This window comes from Larimichthys crocea, chromosome XXIII (assembly GCF_000972845.2).
Source record: "Larimichthys crocea isolate SSNF chromosome XXIII, L_crocea_2.0, whole genome shotgun sequence".
Lineage (NCBI taxonomy): Eukaryota > Metazoa > Chordata > Actinopteri > Sciaenidae > Larimichthys > Larimichthys crocea.
The window spans coordinates 5,427,228-5,444,736 of NC_040033.1; the positions used below are offsets into that span (position 1 = coordinate 5,427,228).

The following is a 17,509-nucleotide window of genomic DNA, read 5'->3' on the forward strand; positions in this document are numbered from 1 at the left end:
GGCGGACAATTAGAGCCACCCTGAGAAAACAGATCTGCAATTTCTGAGCTGAGATGAGTTAGTTTTGTCTGTATGGATGATGCTGGAGGAGGAGGAGGAGGATGAGAGGGGTGTGTGTGTGTGTGTGTGTGCGTGTGGGACCGAGTCTCCGGGATGTATAGAGGAGTCACGACGCACGACGCGACGCAGTTCGTCATGACCTGAAGTGAATCACGATGGGATTTCTGTAGTGACGTGAAATTTAGGTTAGATGCAATTAGTCATGGCTCCTGTGCTGCAGCTCTGCACAGCTGCGCGCTGAAATCACTTTTTAACACGTTTTTTTTTAGCTGCTTATTTCTTTTTTCTTTATTTTTATTTGGAGAATTTTTTCCCCCCCACATCCAAACGCACCTGAACTTCCTTCTTCTCTTGCACTGAGGTGAGGAGCTTTTGCTTTTGCTCGGAGTGCGTCGGTGAAGTCAGACCAGCGGATTTGTGCGGGGAGACGCCGGCTGCACCTGTGGACGCCTGCAGAAGAAGAGAAATCTCCGTGGACGCGTGTTTCTTTCTTTTTTCCTTTTTCTTTTTTCTTTTTCTTTTTTTTTTTTGATCCAGGCTTCCCGCGTCTGTCGGATGCACGCTTGGATTTGCAGCAGTTTGCACAGAGGTCTGGTCAGATTCAGCACCGCATCAGCTTTGAACAGCTCCGGGTCGTCGCGTGTGGATGGGCTCTGTCGGTCTCCGTGTCTCCTGCAGCTCCTAACTACCGGCAACAATGGCATCACACGGTTTCTGGTCTCTTGGCGGAGATAATACCGGGGCCAATACCGGGAGTCAAAGCCCCAGTACGCGTGAGTGGCTTTTTGTCTTCAAGAAAAAGAAAAAAAAAAAGAAGCTGTGATGGACTCCAGTGCATTGTCTCTGCGTTTTTCTGCCGCCGAGTCGTGCGCAAATCCCCCCTACAAAAAAAATAGGCCTGCTGTGTTTCTATTTTTCATGTTTCATCCTGCAGGATGCAAGAATTTACAAGTTGCACGATGCTCCTGTCTTAAAGTTGGAGCATTTTGATTCATCACCACCTCTTTCTCTGTTTTCTCTCCAGCCAGGGCTTGGTGCCAAGCGGCGGCCCAGAAATTTTCCGGAGGGATTGGATCGAAATTATGTGGTATGTTTGTTCACAGAGGTGATTGGGGAGTGGTAGAAGCGATCTGTGCGACATGTTTTTATTATTATTATTATTTCCATCATTGCATCGTAAGAGAGTTATTAAATAAATACATCTCATTGGTGTTTTTTTTATTTTTCTAGCGCTGCTCAATGTCGGGGAAGTGGAGAAACCCGCGGATCCGGCCGCCAAACAGCCGCCACAGACAGAAGCTGCAGGCACCTGCGGCTGCAACAAATCCTGCAACTGCACCAAAGGTGCTGTGGTCTTCTCCGACCTCTATTCAACAGGTACACACACACACACACACACACACACACACACACACACACAAAGACAGATTTCAAACAGTGTTAGACTCCTGAGTCTGATCGTGGCCTTGCTTTTGGGATTGAGCTGATTTATTCGGTGTAAAAATGCCACAAATAAGATTTATTTGATAAAAAGGTGTAGTCATTATTTTATTCAATAAAAAATAAAGCTGTACATAAGTGAATTAAACGCTTAAATATTTGATTAAATGTTATTTTTATTCATCTTCTTTGTTCTAATAAAAAATAAATAATAAACGTGATGCACATTAAAAAAATAAATGCAGCATGTTTCGGTTTGTGTGAAATAAATCATCTTTATTGAAACATCTGGATTTATTATGAGAGCTTTGTTGTGCAGAGGTCACCTTCACCCACGTTTTCAGGTGTTGAATGAAAAAATAAAAAAACTTCAAAACCTTTTAGACCTTTAAAAAACAAAAAAATATTATTTGTATTAATTATTTTTTGTTTTCAGGCCTGAAATATATTTTTAAATCATGTCGCAGGGCCTCACATGTGCAGCTTAATGTTGCGTGAATCACAAAATGTCTCCCCCTCTTTGCAGACCTGTTACCTGCCATGGACGGTGACACCAAAACAATGACCTTCCTGCAGGAAGTTGTGGATATTTTACTGGCTTACATCGTGGAGTCTTTCGACCGGGACACGAAAGTGATTGATTTTCATTATCCCAACGAGCTGCTGCAGATGAACAACTGGGAGCTGCAGGAGGAGCCGGCGACTCTGGATGATATCTTGATCAGCTGCCGGGCTACTCTCAAATACGCCATCAAAACAGGTAGGCCTGGGTGTGGACGTGTGGATGCATGACAGAAAAATACTGTAATAATAAGTAATATTCACATATATATATGTAGGCCTAATTTCAGGCCTAGTTTGTGTTTTAAAAAATGTCAAAATCACAATAAAAATGATAAAGACATGTCCTGAAATCTTAAATTATAGCACATAAAATCTCAAATCTACCTGAAAACCACAAATTATTATTATAATAACACAAAAATCAGCTAGTTTGAAGATTTTAAGGTGATTTTTATTGAAGGACGTCCTCTAAAAACTCAAAGTCAAGACAGAATAAAAAACATGAATGGATAAATAAATAAATCTATAGTCTATCTTTATAAAAAATAAAATAAAATCCACCTGGAAGTTGTCCTCCTTTTTCCTCCCCCTGTCCAGCAGACCGATAAATGCAGTGACGCAGTAAATCTGGGAGATAATAGGCTAATAACCAGGATTCATAGGGCCAAGTCCATTATTCTCCCCTGACTGACACACACAGGAGATTTACAGCGTCAACATGCAGAAAATAACAAACAACAGACACATTTTTAGGATATATTCCTTATTTTGATACATATTTAGCATTTATAACAGCTTATGAACAGGTCATAAATGATTTGTGATAATTATGGTAACAAATAGGGACACTAGAGTGTCAACATGGAGATATTTTGAAATGTTTATTAATGTATATTTTACTGCGTGTGTCACTTAAAGGAAGTGTTATGCAGGGCCAACTTATATGATTAAAAAGAACATTATAAATGTTTATAATATAAAATAAAATACATTATTCATCTTTTATACATTTTGTATTGGAAACAAACACATTTTTATGTCTCTTTTTTTGTGTTTGTTGTTGCCTTAATTATAAAACAAAAGTGTAAAAACTCTGGTGTGTTAACCTCCTACATTTCCCATGCAGCACCATTTCTTTTCATCATTTCTTTGACGTCAAACCTGCAATTAAAGCGTTTAGGAGATGAAACACACTCAGCATAAACACCAGATAAAATGTTCCCTTTCCTCTCCTTCCTTTTTTTTTTCCAGCTCACCCCAGGTACTTCAATCAGCTCTCCACAGGATTAGACATGGTCGGACTGGCAGCCGATTGGCTGACATCCACTGCCAACACCAACATGTGAGTACGTGGGCCCCAGGGCCTTCGTCGTGATTTTAAATGGTGATAATGAAAATGAATTCCATTTCCGGGCGTCCGTCCGTGTGTGCACTCTGCTCTGCGTCTGCACCGACTGATAGCAGCTTTTTTTTTTTTTTCTTTCACTCAATCATCGCAAATGAAAAGGGGGTGAAATGAAAGGCAGACCTCCTCCTCCTCCTCCTCTCCCTCCACCCTCACTGCCTTTCATCCCTCCCCCCTCTTACCTCTGATCCCCACGGGGGGATACAAGGGGGGAGAAAATTAGCCCTGAAATTAAATTCAGACTAATCTGAAGCCAATTTTTGGGTGTGCGCGTGTTTTTGGGGTGATAAACTCTGCGAGAGTCGGCCTTGGCAACAGTTTTTTTGGAAATCACTGCAGCTTGTGCATCAGAAATAAAACAAGGTGCACATTTATGTTTTAGTGCAGCAAAGACGATGAAGGTAGAACACTTTCGGGTGTATGAAATGTAGAAATCAGTTCATTTTTATGTCGTATATTATGTTTCAAAGCATAAGATATTTCTGCCTCTTCAGAAAACAACAATTCTCCATCTTTAATACACAAAAATGTTTAGTAAGTGAGTTATTTAGTCTTTTATCTGCCTGTGCAAGAGCTTTGATTGATTCCAACAAATGTCCGTTTGCCGGCTGTGTTTCGGTGATGAGTCATGCCACATTTTGCTTTTAGGTTCACCTACGAGGTGGCTCCCGTCTTTGTGCTGCTGGAATACGTCAGTCTGAAGAAGATGAGGGAGATCATCGGCTGGCCGGACGGGCGAGGAGATGGCATTTTCTCTCCTGGTATGTATGTGAGACGATGCACCACCTCTCCACCTCCTCCCCTGTTTCACTGAAAGTGGAACTGTCTGCACTGTGTGCTGTGCTGCGACGTGTCAATTTGCATTTTGATGATATAAATGGAACTCGTTTCAAAGCCAATTAGCATAAAATCATTTTCCAACTTAAGCTCCCACCCCAACCCGTCTCCCTCCGATCTTTAATTTCTCCCGTCTGACACATGATGAGGAGCACTCATTGGGGGGATTTTAATGACAAAGACCGTGATTGGCTGTGACACTGCGGACAGTGAGCTATAATTTTGGATGCTGTGTCATCTCTCGATACGCTTTTTGTTGCTGTTTGCTGCGTCATTGTTTTGAACATGCGCGGACGTCTTTAAAACTCTGCCACGCTTCATGTCAGCTTTGAAGCCCTGCACCACCATCATCATCATCATCATCATCATCATCATCATCATCATCCCCCCTATGAGACACTCCAGACTGACACTGGACTGCCCTCTCCGTCCTCTAGGTGGTGCTATTTCTAACATGTATGCCATGCTGCTGGCCCGCTTCAAGATGTTCCCTGAAGTGAAGGAGAAAGGAATGTCATCCGTTCCCAGACTGGTGGCCTTCACATCCGAACATGTATGTTTCAATCCAGCCGTGTTGAGCACTGATTGCTGGTGTGTGTGTGTGTGTGTGTGTGTGTGAGTGTGAGGATACAAGGTGACTGGTGTGTCTGTCACATTACGTGTCACCTCTTTCATCTTTAAAGGACGTTTATGAAAGCAACAAAAAAAAGCCATTAACGTGCAGAGCTGTTTTCTGACTGATGTAATTATTTATATATTTATTTATTCAGTCATTGTTATAAAAATAAGGATTGTACTGGGCTGCAGGTGATTTAACTCTTAGAGGGAGTGTATGTGTGTTTTGTCTTTTTGTTTATTTTGTGTATTCCCCTTATCTAGCATGTGTTTGTTAAAGCTGCCTGGGAAAGGAAATTTTAAAAATGTTCAAGGACATGAGAAACAGACTAAAGGAAGTGTCATTTTGGACAAGAAACATAATGTTCATTACTAAGGGGAAAACCAAAAAAGGAAATCGTTAGTGGGAAGATGTTCGAGACAGCCCATTTTGAATGCATTGTATAAAAACTACCTGACAGAGCTCCACAGGGAGCCTTTTTCTCTGTAACCCTCTTGTGTGTTGCACTGTTAAATACGCTCCTTCTTGTACAAGAATATGAAATTCAACTTAAACTTTGATACTTTGAATCCAGTCCTCCTTATTCAAAGGTTCTTCTTAAAAAATTCTCATGACAGTCATATTTTACCCCCTCCTGTGACCTGGCGTGCCGACAGTTAAACACAACCTCACTTTTGTTTCTTTCAGAGCCATTTTTCAATCAAAAAAGGAGCGGCAGCTCTCGGCATCGGGACAGAAAGTGTGATCTGCATCAAAGCGGATGAAAGGTAAAACACGAGAAGTTGCTTTCACTCAAATACTGGACTAAAGTAGAATTTTGGGCGTCTGTTTTCTACTACAATCTAAGAAAAACTGGTGCTCTGCAGCACTTTGGGTTCTTTAAAGAACCTTTTTATGTTTGCTAATATATTTTTCCCTTTAAAAGTTCTTTGGAGTTCAGAGTACTGGTTCTTTAAGTGACCTGGTTCTGTTAAAAAGACAGTTTGATCACCTTTTTAAACCTGGTATACAGTACATTAATAACTAACGCCTGCTATATGCTGATCCTATCCAGAAATTATTGTTGTGGTGTCATTTCTAATTATAAAGGGTCATATTCTACAGCCACTGCTAATTAATAACTTTATTATTTTAAATAACTTCACTCCTTAAAGGTCCAGTGTGTAGGGTTTAGTGGCCCCTAGTGGGGAAATTGCAGATTGCAACCAAATGAATACTCTCCCATGTCTCAACATCTCCTTCCAAGATATTTAAGAGAGACTCTCAAAGGCTGTCAAATTCACATTAAAAGCATAAAGGTCATATCTGGATCAGAGTCTGATTTGTCTGTTTTGGGCTACTGTAGAAAAATGGTGGGTCAACATGATGGAAGAGGACCTGCTAATACAATAAATACTCCTAAATCTTAAACACTGGACCTTTAAGTAATTAAAATAATTAAATATTTACACTAGATTCTTGGAAAGACTTGATAATAAATGTTTCCCTGATGAACTATGGGGTAAAACGTTCCCCTGACCTTTATTTCTAACGGTGTACTTCATACTTCTACTCCATCACACTTCAGATTTTCTGACATGGTTTGACCTGAAACAAGATGTCATAGTCTGCTGAAGTATTACAGATCACACCAGTGGTTTCCATCCTTTACTAGAACATTAGAGTCGAGTTTCAGATGTTTTCAGACATTTCTCCTTGAAACTTCTCAGATGGTTAAATTCAAATAATAACAGCAAACATTTAAGGAAGCAGAACTTGTTCTTTTTCTTCTCCTTTCTACCATTTATCATCTCACAACCTTCAGATTTATTATCTGAAGAAACTCTTCGGAGGTGTCCGACCCCTTTTGGGAACCACTGCAGGAACTGTGTATAGAGTAGTTAAATCTAGATCCAACTCCAGCAGCTACAGACGATGCTTACATAATGATGCATCAGTATATAATATATCAAATACAGGAGACAGGAGGACTTTTGTTTATAATATTCTTCCTCCGCTGATGAATTCACAAACGACTCAAGAAGCAACTAAATATTTTCCCTCTTTGCAGCGGCAAAATGATCCCAGCTGACCTTGAGAGGAGAATACTGGAGGCCAAACAGAAGGTAATGCGATCCACGTTGATACCTCAGCTATAAAAACTGCAGATAGACATGCTGATGAGGGGAAACATATCGGTATAGTGCGATCATTTATTTCTTTGTGCCTCCGCAGGGTTTCGTACCTTTCTTCGTGAGCGCGACAGCTGGAACAACCGTGTACGGAGCCTTTGACCCTCTCATCGCCATTTCAGACATCTGCAAAAAGTACAACATCTGGATGCACGTGGACGTGAGTGCATCAGGCTTTTTGTTTGTCTCCGCAGACGCACATCTGCATAACCGCTTCCTGCTGCCTCGCAATTACCTGAAAACGTACGCGATGCACAATATCTGTCCGCACTTTCAGTGAAGGAATGCACAGAAATACGGAGCTCGGCGCTGAGTTTGACAAATCCATTACGTCTGTCTCGCCTCTAACTGCGTGCGGTTGACCCAGATAGAAGCCAGCCATTTCCTATCTAACACTGGGGATTAGAAAAACTGGAACACAGGCTGTAAATCATCTCTTCCCTCTGACTTTGCCATCATGGGCCCTCTCACTGAAGGAACTCTATCTATTAATGAAGGTGATTTAGCCCTGACAGGGGGACACCTCTATTAAGAGACATAAATGTCCTTATCTATCATTCCTCAACCGGCGATAGGCGGGGAGAAAACATCCTGCTGTCGAGCGTCTCGGGGTATGTGCTGTTGTGCTGTGTTTGGCTGCACTCCTCAGTAGTAAACATTACGAGGCTGGGAAGTCTGGAAATGCAAACACATGCACATGAACCTCCGACTGATGGCAATTTCTCGTCATGATTTACTCCTGAAAAATGAAGAAGGTCGATCATCGTGCAAAGCTGAAACTCCTCCATTCCATTCATCAAATTTTTTGGAAATTATTTTCTTGATTAATCATTTAATTGTCTATAAAATGGCTGAAAATAGTGAAAAATACCAATTTAATGAAGCGGGAACTAGATATTTTTTTGCTGTTTTTGCTCACAAATTATCATAATTTCCTATTGTTATTGTTATCTGTTAATTAACTAATTGCTTCAGCTCTAGACAAAAATAAATTTTGAAGAAAACTGTCTGGAGGAGAATTTATATGAATAAATAAAATACTTGAAATAAAATTATCCTCGCAGGTTTATAGAGCTTAATAGAGGCTGACTAACATCATAAAACTTCACAGTAGAGGTGGACCAAGCAGCAAAAAACTTAAGCCAAAAAACTGCAGTTCCTCAAACGTCCACTTGAGGCTGGCTCCAGAAGTGAGTCAGTCTCCATAAGTCCCCATGTTCAAATGTCCAACTTCACCTTAGAAATAAACATGTTTACAGCCTGGTACAAAAAACAATTTTGGTCTCTGTAGCTAATTTCCCCGTTCATGACAACTGTACTGAGGGGGGATTTATACAACTCACCTGTTCAGGTTATATTAAGGCTTAAAGTTATGCAGGATTATCAGTGTGGACGCTTTGATTGACAGGTAGGGGCCGTTACTCATGGCTTGTTTGAGCAACCAGGCTTCATTCAACCCGCCTCAGGTCCAACCACGCTTCCCATTTTTGGATTAGCTGGAAGGTATAGTGGAGGCAGGACTGCCACCTATGTTTTAAAAGGTGTCTATGGAGGTAGACTGATGAATCAGCCAGTACAGCTCAGCAAAACATGTTTTTAAGGTAATTTAGAAACAATTAAAACCTAACAGAAATATTTGTTTATGTCAGGTTTAACGGGCCTTGCATGTCTGTAAATGTTGAGGAACTTGCAAGAGACAGATTTTTAAAAGAAATCAAAGTCAGTGCAGCAGAGGTTGAGAAGTATCCTGACTTTCTAGCGCCTACATTTCCCGCAATGCACCTTGATCTCATCTATTTTTAGACCCTCCACACCTTCACGTCACATCTCCCCAAACTCTCCAGCTCCTCCAGAACACTGGAGTACATGTTGGACGGCTCATCGCCGTCGCTTCATCCTCGGTTGACCTTCCACCGTCAGCACCTCGCGGCGGTGCTGAGTGACCCAGAACTGAGTTTGTGTGTCTTTACAGGGAGCGTGGGGAGGAAGTCTCCTCATGTCCAGGAGACACAGGTGGAAGCTGGACGGAGTCGAGAGGCAAGTGGCTTTTTCTTTTTAAATTAGTGTTGGAAGCTGACGAGGATTCAAAGTAACGAAGCGTTGGTTTGTCTTTGTTAACTTCAGAGCTAATTCAGTAACATGGAACCCGCACAAGATGATGTCCGTCCCTCTGCAGTGTTCAGCCCTGCTGGTCAGAGAGGAGGTAGGCCTCATCACATTTAACCAAAATCGGTGAATACTCTTCTTTTTCTTGTTGGGATAATCCTAAATATTCTGGCTCTGATTTCACAGGGTCTGATGCAGAACTGCAACCAGATGCACGCCTGCTACCTCTTCCAGCAGGACAAGCACTACGACCTGTCCTACGACACCGGAGACAAAGCGCTGCAGTGTGGACGACACGTGGACATCTTCAAGCTGTGGCTCATGTGGAGAGCTAAGGTAACTTGAAAATCAGGCGGTTCTTTGAAACGCAGACTGATTTTGTTACGATAGACGCCCGAGATAGGAGTTTGCAGGGTTTTCTTTTGCTTATTTTGTGTTTTAACCACCATATTTTCATGCCTAATGTAAAAGTTGAAGTTTATTTTGTCTTCTATTCACGGAAATGTAAGTTCAAATGCTCTTAGACTTCCTTAGATTGTATTTCTGCATTATTGTGTCCCTTCATTGTTGCTTTTCTGTGCATGAGTCTCAAGAAAATGCAAATTTTGGACGTTCTTGTGCAATTTTCCAGCAGAAAAATCAGATTTGTGTCTCTTTTTATCCACAAATTACCTTCAAAACCTCACAATCTTTTTCTTTGACAGGGCACCATTGGGTTCGAGGCTCAGATTGACAAGTGTCTGGAGCTGTCAGAGTACCTCTACAACAAGATCAAAGACCGAGAAGGCTACGAGATGGTCTTTGATGGGAAGGTATGCCCGCATTTAACTTTCTCTCTCTGCAAACGTCATTCATCTGCAGCCAAAAGTGGCTACCATCAGTCCACGTCGCTTCTTTTGCCTCAGTGTATTCAGTGTCATTACGGGTGACTTGATTGGCACGCTGTGTGCTCTGGCTTTGTGTTGGATGAATGCCATTTTTACCTCTAGCTGCCAGTATAATGTGCTGCTATTATGTTTAATGAATAGCATAACGGCCTGTAATTGCTCATATGCATATGAATAGCGTGGTGTCTGAAATATCCTCTCCTGAGCAAAGCTCCAGCGGCACAAACATACGCGGGTACGACCGAGTTATTAAGCTAAAAAATCTTTTGTATGACGAGTGCTTGGACACCCAGAGTCATTTATAGTGAAAGCTCTTTAATGTTTCAAGGCTTATTGTTTTCCCGCTGAGCCACAAAAGGGGCTAAGAGCATCATAACCCAGAGGGTGATGGGGAAAAAGCCAAGTCCTCTGGGCATCCGCCCAGGTGTTCACTTGTCTGCAATCCCATTGAGCCATTACATCAATCTGATGTTGAATATACTACGGCTGAACCAGCCCCGGCTGTATAAACGAGGCCGGTGTGCATGGCTAGTCAGCCGTTGGTAATGAATGTCTCAGGCAGGGCCTCATATTCCAAAAAAAAATCGAGTCGGGCTTTTAGGCGGATAGAGAGTCGAAGAAGGAGGCAAGATAACCGATGTTGGGAATGCTTAATGGATTTCCTTTTAGTGCTGAACAGAGTTTGGTGAAATGGACGGGTTAGGATTACCTTTTATTTTGAGGTATTTGTAGTAGTATACCTATAGTACTTATAGGTATGTGTAGTACTTGTGTGTGGGACTGCATGCTGTGTTTGAAATTGGTACATCAATAATCATATTTTTTACAAAATAATATCAATTAATCAGGCTGATGTTGATATTAATTAACTGTCATGTTTACATGTGGAAAAAACCTCTTGTTGTTGCCAGAATTTTACCGTAATAAATACGATAAAACTTTCTCTAACATTTACGGTAAAAGGATATTAGTACTGTTGATTTCACATTTAATGTTGGTGTTTTATTCCATAGTTTAGCGTATAGGGACAAGTTTATTTTCATCAAAAGAATTGTCATATAATTGTCATGAAAATACAGTATAAAAGAATAGTTTGTCATGAAATATCAGTGTTTTACTGCACAATTAACAGTCTCTAATAGAAAATATTACTTTATTCTGTAAAAATGCAGTACAAATAAAGTTTTTGCCAGGAAATGTGTAATTATAGAACTAATATTGTATAAATGTGATGTTATTATAGCGTCTCCTAAATCATTCTGACGGTCTAAATCTTCATTACTTTTTATTTATTTCATTTTTTTGCAGCTCAGTACATCATAAATATACATTTTTAATACATCACTACAATGTTGGCAGCTTATTTACACATCCAGTCCAGCAGAGTAACATTAGCATTCAGTTGAGGTTTTGTTTCTGACCACCCAACAAATATTCGCTCCACTTTGAGCTCTGTTTTGGTCTCCACCAACTCCTGAGGGAATATCTGGCCCTTTGTCTTGTTAGCTGTTAAATACTCTGATGAGAGACTAAATCAAAACAGTAAAGTTGTGGGAAGCAAAAACAGCTGAAAGATGCAAAAATGCTCATTTGATTTTGTGGCCAACATAGTTTCTAGTTTCCTAAAGTCACATTAAAGCTATAAGCTAAAATTAAAATGAGACAAGCCTCCGGCGCCAAAGAAAGGACATCTGTAAGCCCGTCACGTTGTGGATTCAGACTCTTTAAAAAACACTGATATCTTAATGAAACAACAGTCATATTGAATTATTTCCCATCCTTAAGTGTGCATGTTTTGCCATCGGTTTATTCCTAACTCTCTCTCTCTCTCTCTTTCTCTCTGTGTGTTCTCACAGCCTCAGCACACCAACGTCTGCTTCTGGTACCTCCCTCCTGGGATCCGCTACATGGAGGACAAAGAGGAGAGGAAGAAACACTTGCACAAGGTGTGTGAGCCCGAGATAAGAAGCCCGAGTATAATATCTAACAAAAAAAAAAACACCTTTCGCTGCACTTTTCATTTGCCCTACAAGCCTTGTCGTTACTATCCAGCTTGACCATCACGTGTCCTCATTAGGGACAACATGGATTAAAAAAATACATATGCACATGAAGGTATACTTTGTAAACTGTGTCTTTAAATATCACGGAGGAAAGGGTGTCACACGGAGCGAGGCCATTCAGTTAGCTAAAGTGTCGGGCCATTGAGAGGGTCCCACAGCAGCAGGGGGCTACTAATTGACAATTAGGACAAACAGATGGTGTACGTGCCAGCCATACAAAAAGCTCTGCTCTCTTTTTGTGCCGTAAAAACCATCAGCCATAAATCATTTCCACGTTTGTCATGACGACATAAAAAAAATAAAAAAACACACAGTGGATATGCTTCACTGTGTTTGGCCAGGTCGCCTTTTTTCCACACACACACACACACTCTGACACTAAAGATTGAGGCATGATGTAATGAAAAAAAAACTGAAGGAGCCTTCCTCAGTTTCCACTTAATGACTGGAAAATCATCAAAAGACTTGATTTGACGGGAATCTGCAGCAGCCTGATTGATTATTTTACAGAAGAAAGTGTGCGCAGGCTTTGCCAACTGCAAACGGTGGACACCTGCAAGAGATTTACAGGCAATGACTGATTATGTGATGAGAACTACAGGACCAGCAGCAGACTGCGGTATTTATGTAAGACCAGTTAGTGGAAGAAGTACTCAGGAGTACAGTAGTTCAGTACCTATCATCACCGTGTGGGCCTCTGTAGGCTGCACAACGAGCTGCTCTAACAGGCTTAAAATCATAGAAGTGACACTGAAATCAACTGCAACTCGTTTGAGGCGAGTCTATTTCAATTTTTCAACTTAAAACCCCTCAGATTTATTAAAGTTCTTGCTATATTATGCTGCACGTCGACGGTACCGATGAGTCACTGTTAACTTAAGCCCTTAAACCTTAGCTGCAAATTATGAAACCCATGCATATCCCCGGAAGATAGAAAACATCAGCAGCATATATATATATATATATATATATATGTATTTTCCGGACTATAGAGCATACCTCAATATAAACTAAGTTTTAAAAATAAAATAAAATAATTACATTGGACTGGACAGCTTGATATTGCAGTTTGTCTCAGCGTTTAGTAGTTTTTTGGTAAATTAATCAATCAAAGGACATAAAAAAAAAGCACTACAACCAACTACAACCATCAGCTTCACTGCTTCTGTAGTTATTGTCTTTCTTATTTCCGAATTGTCCCATAATATTTACAAAAATGACAAATGCTAGCCCTAAATCTAATCAGAGACACGCGTTTTGAGATGTTTTCTCCTCGGCACAATGTGTTCACGCGTTGGTTGTTGGACAAATCGAGGAGTGAGTTTCTAACTTGTAATTGAATCTGCCACAGCTCATCACAGCACAGAATCCACACTGTGCACAAAATAAATGACTGTCACCGCTTTGCTCCCCGAGATAACCTCCTCGACTTGGCAGCAGCAGCCAAGAGTGCCGTGGTGTCCCCACAGACACCGGCTGGTGTCAGATTTAGCTGTCAGACCGGGTGGGAGATAATGGACTACACGGACCCGGATCTGAAGAGTCTGAGGAGAAAATGGAAGTTGTTCAGTGGCTGAAAAAGAAAACAAATAAAAGAAAAAACAGAGAGAAAAACAAATTAAAATGGCATGTGCAGGGTCAGGAGAGGTCATCATTGGTCACTTTTTACAAAATGTAAACACCTCCTTAAAAAAGCAGCATTTTTAATTTATGTGTACTTAGTTTGAATTATGTTATTATTGCAGAGTCACGCTCAACATTTCAGACTTTTAAAATCAATTAATTACTGCCAGCAGAGTTCAAACTGCATTGTTCTAACCTCTGGCAGTTTTTTAATGAGAAAATTAACGAGTAAACAACATTAAAAATTAAGGATTGATTAATAAAGACACTTGAGTGTGCAAGGACGGATTTAATAACAAAAAAAATGTCAAACTATTGCATGTGTAGTCCACTTCGAGAAACTTCGAGAGCTGCAACTGCTAACTAAAATCTGGACACGCTCTCTCTGAAAGCGCTCATAACTCATCTTATTCTCATATCGGATCTTTCAGGTGGCTCCGGTGATTAAGGCCAGGATGATGGAGTATGGCACAACCATGGTCAGCTACCAACCACAGGGGGACAAGGTCAACTTTTTCCGCATGGTGATCTCGAATCCCGCTGCTACCTTCGAGGACATCGACTTTCTTATTGAGGAGATTGAGCGACTGGGCCAAGATCTATAAGACTCATCTGACCAAATCCTCCTGTACTTTTCCCCCTTGACGGATGAATTGTTTGTCGTGAATGTACTGGTAAACTTTTATTTTCTCTCTCTCTCTCTCTCTTTCCTCCAAAGTCAAATATTTAAGAGTATATTTGAAGAAAAAAAAAAGAAGATATATCCATATATTATGTATTGTAGCTTTGCCGTGGGCTAACTTGGTCCAAAGCTATGTAAAAGTGCTTCTGTCTGCCTTTTCCTATAGTGTAGTAGATCCCAGAGTAGTGCAAGTGACGTAACTTTACATGTACTTTTTGTGAAATGAAACGCTTGTGCAATAGGGTCGATGAGGAAGAGTTTATTTTTCAATCATTTCTCACGCCGAGTATGTTGTTAAGTGCCAAACGTGGTCGTGTTCTGTTGTAAACTTTACATTTTAAAACTTAAACAACGACAAAAAAAGCACTTCACCTTACCTCAGCTTAATCAACTGCCTTTACATCTGCGCACCTGAAGCAGTGATTCTGGCCAACATCGTCTAAACAAGTATCCCAACCACACAGCAGGCCATCGTAGAAATAAGGAAGAAATATACAGATATATATATTAAACATTCACGAAGGCGCGTTGGTCCATCATTAACAGCTTACGATGCTAATTTAATGTCGTTGCTTCTTGACACTTTCTACTCTTTTTACACACACACACTTCTTTCTATTGTGTATTTAAGGTGGTGAAGGCTTCCATTTCCAAACCGGACTGTATATTTAGCTGTGCTGAGTGTGCTTTACATGTTATAGTGATGAATAACCAACATTTCACAGGTGACGTAAAGTTGTAATCCTTAAAGTTGTCTTCGTGTCAGACCCATTGAAAGTATTTTGTAGTCCAAGAAGGTTAAATCTGGGAAGGTTAAAGATGTTTCACAGAGTCCAGATTTAACCTTCTTGAAGAAAGATGACCTGAAAACCTTCACAGACTCGTTTATATTAGCTTTAATTGTTATTGGCGGACCCAGCCACAGGCAATTAAAGCTAATATAAATTAAGAATCTCAATTTTTCTCCCTAAGTTTCTCATTTTTGCTACGATTCAATGGTCATTAAAAGTATTTTGCTGTTTTTAATCTATATTAGCTTTAATTGATAGTGGCAGGGTCCGCCGCTCTCACTTGGAAGTTCAAATTGCATCAACCAACACAGAGAGAATGCACAGGAAGCAATGCATACATATATTATATTTTGTTTGACCTAATGAATCAAATTCTGATAATCTGAAGCATCATGTGGTTGTGGCACTTTAAAACACGTATTAATTATGTTAAATTTAATTAATCAGCTTGTTTTTGGTAGTGATTTGTAGGAGGTAAGGCTGGATTACCAAGTGGGCAAAACTGCCAAAGGGCCCCTGACTTTGAGGGTTCACAAAAGCCCTAAAATTCACTCCATGTCAACTGGTTTTAGTAATCTGATTACTTACTAAAGAACAAAATCGACAGGCTGTGTGTTTCTAGATAATCTTGTGGCCAGACAAGTAAATTCTCCACCTATGGGCTGACTGATGAGGTTAATCCAGCCATGAACTAGACTGAAATTTTAAGAATTATAACTTTAAAGTTGTAAACCGCTCACCTACAGCACCATAGTGTGAGGGACTATTTGTCAGTGGTGTTTTCTTTTTGTTGTTGTTTTTGGGATGAGCACTTAATGAAAGATTGAGGATCTTTAAAGAAAAAAGAAAAAACTGGGAACGGGGCAATAACGGTGTTACGCCTGAATATAGGAACCTCACCTGATTTGCAGCTACTGTATACCTGACATCACTTGCACTAAATCATTGAGGGACGACGAGCATCCCTTTAGCATTGCAACTGAGATTTCTCCTTTATTAATTCACAAGCAATATTCGAGTATGGGTCCAATCTATATATATATATATAGATATACATAAATATAAATATATATACCCTGCAAAATATCTAAAAGAAAACAGTGAATTCAAGTGTACAATAGTTAACGATAATCAAGTTTCCTACTACGCACAGTAGTTAGCACAAAAATTTAAAAAACCTAAATAAAAACATGCTTACTGTAGGCGGGTTTAGTCGACGGGACGTGAACCCTGAGTTAACGCGCAGAGGTTCTGTAGCATTTCCATTAGATCGAGTTAGAAAAGCACAATTTGCTCAACATGGTCGGTCAGTGTACAATCACTTTTGATCATAGATTGTAAATAGTATTTCAAGATGTCCTAAGTACATATCTTTGTGTATACATAAGTGTATATAAGACGTATAACCAGAGACTATTTGTGAGGTAAAGTTATTCATATTTTCTCTATCTCCAATATAGATTACCTGTATTTTCATCCTGTTAGTCCAAAAAGGCTTTTTCCCGCTCTCTCCCCTCCCTGTGTGTATGTACTGTATGTCAGATACTTGACTCGGTTTGTGACTCTTATAGCTATTTCAAAGAAAAACGTGCATCAGGGACTGGCTTTAAAAAAAACAAAAAAAAAAACGAAATTTGACAGATTTCACCTTGAAATATTCCACGAGTCCTCGCTCAGACAAAGACGAAAAAGACGGAGACTCCGGCGTTGTGTTTGTGGATTTTGGAAAAACGAATATGCAAAGCCATTTTGACTCTGAAGCACTGTGTTTTTTGTGCACAAGTGATACTTGACGGTATGTGCCAACGTGTACCTTAGTGTGTTTGTAACTGTGTTGCCTTAGTATTATCAATTTTGCCAGTATTGTCTAGTTTTCCTCCGGAGAAAAAAGGGGAGGTTGTGCACTTTAGAGTATACACATGACCTAAATAACGTGCAATGTCCAATGGTTGTTCATAAGTTGATGTAAAACAAAAAAGAAAAAAGAAAAAATGTAACTAAAGCTCTCTGGTCTGAATGTGACATGAATCAAAGGGTCTGTTTGAAATGAAATGAATTTCTTTGCCAGTTTCTCGATGATAAAACGCTTCTTGTTTAACTTGTCTTAACATCCCAACAAAACAGAGAGGACCCTTGCAGCTTGAAGTACTTTTTAAGATTCATTGCTCCCAGATTTAAAAAATTGGCGTACACACTGTGACACGGACGACATCAGATTTATTACAGCGACAAAGGAATCTCACTGTGGTAGTCTTGGAAAGCCG

At 40.2% G+C, this 17,509-nt stretch overlaps 1 protein-coding gene across 1 annotated transcript; it reads left to right on the forward strand.

The window, feature by feature from the left end:
- The first annotated feature begins 7 nt into the window (after window positions 1-7).
- Window positions 8-17,237, forward strand: gad2 (glutamate decarboxylase 2). Its single transcript, XM_019254182.2, has 16 exons — window positions 8-833; window positions 1,085-1,147; window positions 1,291-1,437; window positions 2,027-2,260; window positions 3,316-3,406; window positions 4,118-4,230; window positions 4,744-4,859; window positions 5,610-5,689; window positions 6,973-7,027; window positions 7,137-7,253; window positions 9,066-9,130; window positions 9,218-9,296; window positions 9,386-9,535; window positions 9,904-10,011; window positions 11,943-12,032; window positions 14,204-17,237. Exons 1-16 carry the CDS (start codon window positions 758-760, stop codon window positions 14,375-14,377), a joined length of 1,758 nt encoding a protein of 585 aa, XP_019109727.1. The 5' UTR covers window positions 8-757; the 3' UTR covers window positions 14,378-17,237.
- The last annotated feature ends 272 nt before the right edge of the window (window positions 17,238-17,509 follow it).

Coding starts and splice junctions, on each gene's coding strand:
- gad2 (XM_019254182.2), top strand. CDS start 758: ATGGCATCACACGGTTTCTGGTCTCTTGGCGGAGATAATACCGGGGCC. Junction 1,438..2,026: donor CTCCGACCTCTATTCAACAG/GTACACACACAC, acceptor CCCTCTTTGCAG/ACCTGTTACCTGCCATGGAC. Junction 9,536..9,903: donor GGCTCATGTGGAGAGCTAAG/GTAACTTGAAAA, acceptor TTTCTTTGACAG/GGCACCATTGGGTTCGAGGC.